Genomic DNA, 4,018 nt, shown 5'->3' with positions numbered 1-4,018 from the left:
AGAGGAAATAATTAAAATTCTTTTCCCGATAAAGATAGGAGCTACTCAATTGAAGAGCAAAAATATTATGGTCTCTGGAAAAGCAAGAAGGGCATACAAAAGGATTAAATCAGATAGAAAAGCCCCTCCAATATCAATTCTCATTGAAGACCGGGTAAAGGAGTATCATGAGCGCTCGAAACTCATTGCATTACACAACTTAAAAAGATAGACATAAAGTTTTATCAACACTTCCCTATTCTCAATCATAGGTAAATGATTCAGATTAGTTGAGAAGTCTAGACCAATGATGAACGCTAAAGCTTTAATTGTAGTAGCTATACATGTGAAGATCAACATATAAAGAACAAATCAGCAACCAGTAGGTAATGAGAAGAATAAAACCACAACATTTACCGAAGACAAATGATTAAGGATGAGTTTCATCACGGAAATACCTTCACAAATGTATTTACGGCAAGTATAGCAAGATCAGGCTGGCTTTTTGCATAATTGATAAGATATAAGGATACAAGCTTCTTTAACTCCAAATTCTCTGTTTGCATGCAGTTAACAACATCTGTGAAGAGTGAAGAAACATCTTTCCCAACAGTCATAGCAGCAATCACCTTTTTGACAGCATCTTTTCTCTTGTCCTGCATTGGATACATATATGTAAGCACCTCCAAAATTTCAAAACAAAAAAAAAGAAGGGAATGACCAGCACTGGGCTCGTCTAAAACCGCGTCTAGACGCGAAGGCAGACGCGATCAGGCCAGCCACAAAATAAAAAAACAGTGAAGTGAGGGCATCGCGCACCTCACTTTGCTAATTGTTAAATTTACAGCACTGGGCTCGTCTAAATCCGCGTCTAGACGCGACCAGGCCAGCCACAAAATTTAAAAAATAGTAAAGTGAGGGCATCGCGCGCCTGAATATATCGTCGTTTAATGTTGTGATTTTAGGGTATAAGGGTGTAAAGACAAAATTTGGAATGATAAATTATGGTTTTTTTTAAGGATTTCAAACTTGAAGTTTGAAAATTTGATGCATTTGTGGTCTTTCTTTGTGTCGAGATGTTAAGAAGAACCGGTACCATAAAAAAGAGCTGCATTATTATGTATTCGAAAAGTTTCAGGGTTGAACTGGGAAGGTGGACTTTAATGATAAAAATATTTTTCTTAGGCAGCAATTATTGATGGCTATGTGTTGAATGAAAATTTTGATGAAGCTTTAAAACTCTTTAAAGACATGCAAATGGAAGATGTAGAACCCATCAAACTTTTCTATAAATGTTCAAACTCCGCAAAATCGAATTCATTTTCCTTTATGTCTACGGTATTCCTGCGCAACGCGCGAGTACAAATACTAGTTTTGTATAGAAAGGGAAAAAGGAAAAATCCCCTTTTTTTACAAATATTGCTGGTCCAGCCCAAATTGCCGGACAGTCTGATGCGGCCCAAACAAAAGCCTACAGCTTGTTCAAAAACCCTAACCCCCTTAAATTCCCTGATTCACTCTCTCCGTCCCCGTCTCAATGCCATTGTAGCTCTAGGGTTAGGGTTTCTCCAAAAAGGATCAAAGAAGAGGAATCATGGCAGCCGCAGTCGCATCTCCTATGGAATCTGTCCAATGTTTCGGGCGTAAGAAGACAGCAGTGGCAGTGACCCACTGCAAGCGTGGGCGAGGTCTCATCAAAATCAACGGTGTCCCCATCGAGTTGGTTCAACCTGAAATCCTCCGCTACAAAGCCTTCGAACCAATTCTCCTTTTAGGCCGCCACCGATTCGCCGGAGTGGACATGCGTATCCGCGTGAAGGGTGGAGGTCATACATCTCAGATCTACGCTATCCGTCAGTCCATTGCTAAGGCACTTGTTGCTTTCTACCAGAAGTACGTGGACGAGCAATCGAAGAAGGAGATTAAGGACATTCTTGTTCGCTATGATAGGACTTTGCTTGTTGCTGATCCTAGGCGCTGTGAGCCCAAAAAGTTTGGTGGTCGTGGTGCTCGTGCTAGGTTCCAGAAGTCTTACCGTTGATATCGATTATTTCTCATTTCTCTTCAGTCTTCAAATGCATTTAGCGGCTTTGGATAATCTATAAGGTCATTCGAGGAAGGTTTTTGATACAACTTTACTGGTTGTTTTGCATGTTTGGATTAATGCTATTATTACTATTTTGCTTTTGAATTTGTAGTTTATATCCTCACAACTTTTGTTCTTAATTATTTTGTGTCTTCTAGTGCTATGTATGCGCTCTTTATATGGTTTGATACCTAGTTTCTTTTAATCAGTGTCAGCGGAAGCTAAAGAGGCACTGTGATGCTCGGATGTATGTGGAAATACATTTGAGTTCATCTTTTTTGCATTGATTGTTTGTTGTCATGCTTCAAATGTCAGAGAGAACTAGACTGTTTGCCCCTAATTGTCATGACACCCAATGTAACGTGTAAATAGACATTTTCCTAATGGTCTTATAATGTGTAAAGAGACATTTTTCTAATGGTGTTATGATGTGTCTTACGTTGAATGGGGAAACTCCGATTCAAACAAAATGTTGGTGGACTTATCTTCGATTCTATGCAAGTTTGTTGGTCTGTTGGGCTGGCTGGATATTCAATGGTTAGCAGTTGATTTTACTAGTTGATCACACTCCAGTCTTGTGATTAAAATTCTTTGTTGAGAATATGGGAGCATTATTAACAGAAATTTAGATCAAAGGTGCTTCACTTTAGAACCGAATAGGAAATTGAGGAAATGTAGTGGAAGGGACAGTCGAAATAGGTGGAATTCAATGTCTAGGACTTGATTTTACAAGTTGATAACATTCCTGTGTTATGATTAAATTCCTAGTTGAAAATATGGGAGCTATTATTCACAGAATTTTAGATCAAAGGTGCTTCATTTTAGACCTGAGTAGCTTAAGTAAATTGAGGAAACATAGAGGGACTAGAGAAATTGATTATATGTCGCCTGATGCATATTATGTGTTATCCAATTTATTTGTTTATGCTCTATCTGGGAGGTCGTGATATTGTCGCTTATTTTCTGATTTGCTTTTGTTCTATGGCTCTCTTATCAACTCTAGTATTTCTGTATATGTTATATCTTCAGCTCCGCCCAACTTTTTACCATCGCGGAAAAGAATAATTATAATACTTTAATATCAATATGTATAAGATTGACGTATGATGGGATCTTGAAGAGATTAGTCAGACCAACCATGAAATTGATGTACACAATTTTTCTGGCAAATCTGCATTTATATCCAAATGATTTAAGTATTCGATGGACTTTATTGGTAATTTGGTGTTTCGTTGGGCTGTTTGGATGGGGGAGGCCTCTTTTGAGTTCATTGACTAAAATAGTTATTTCGCCCTCTGAAGGAAAGGAAGGGTACTGCATTATATCGGGGATGTCCGATGAAAGATATACTCTCATTGTGCTGTTTTACTTTCTGGGCCAAATTGAATGTGTCCTGGTGTTGTCAATATTTCTGTGGTTGAAGTTTAGAGTGGTGGTCTTGCATCTGAGAAATTGACGTTCTAAGCAGGGCACTTAGCTATTCTCAAGTTGGTTGCCTGCAAGCTTGCTTGCAATAACTATTTTTATACCGAGTCCCTTAGAACCTGATTCTCCCTACCATCAAAATCATGTCACATTCCGAACAGAAGGTTAACAGCGCACTTAAGCGTCATGTTTATGACAGGATTTCCAGCAGACTATTGAATTTGGGATGACGATGCAGCTACATATGACAAATAGCTGAAATATGATAGTTAACTGTGTTTGGGGCAGCACTAATGAAGGTGTACTATTTCTTTTGTATTTTGAGGTGTTGTTGGATGGAAGGTTTGTCGGCTTTATGACTTGTGTCTAGGTATGGAAATGAGGCGATGCAGAGACAGGCAACTTTTAGCATGGGTGAGATGGGGTAACGCTTGCTAAAAGTTTATAGTGGAGTGGGGCAGGAATGTAAACGGGAGAATAGCAGACTAGTTTTCTCATTCAATCCTTCTGCTGTGAAGCCATCACTGC

General features: G+C 38.8%; 1 protein-coding gene across 1 annotated transcript; it reads left to right on the top strand.

Annotated features, from left to right (window-relative positions):
- Positions 1,458-2,346, top strand: LOC109233369 (40S ribosomal protein S16-like). Its single transcript, XM_019399221.1, has one exon. The coding sequence runs from the start codon at positions 1,574-1,576 to the stop codon at positions 2,018-2,020; it is 447 nt and encodes a 148-aa protein (XP_019254766.1). The 5' UTR covers positions 1,458-1,573; the 3' UTR covers positions 2,021-2,346.

The sequence above is a fragment of the Nicotiana attenuata genome, chromosome 10 (assembly GCF_001879085.1).
Source record: "Nicotiana attenuata strain UT chromosome 10, NIATTr2, whole genome shotgun sequence".
Lineage (NCBI taxonomy): Eukaryota > Viridiplantae > Streptophyta > Magnoliopsida > Solanales > Solanaceae > Nicotiana > Nicotiana attenuata.
Note: the sequence above shows the minus strand (reverse complement) of the source record. Positions and strands in the feature narration are given on the sequence as shown.

Bases quoted from the DNA above. Each gene is read 5' to 3' on its own strand.
- LOC109233369 (XM_019399221.1), top strand. From the start codon at position 1,574: ATGGCAGCCGCAGTCGCATCTCCTATGGAATCTGTCCAATGTTTCGGG.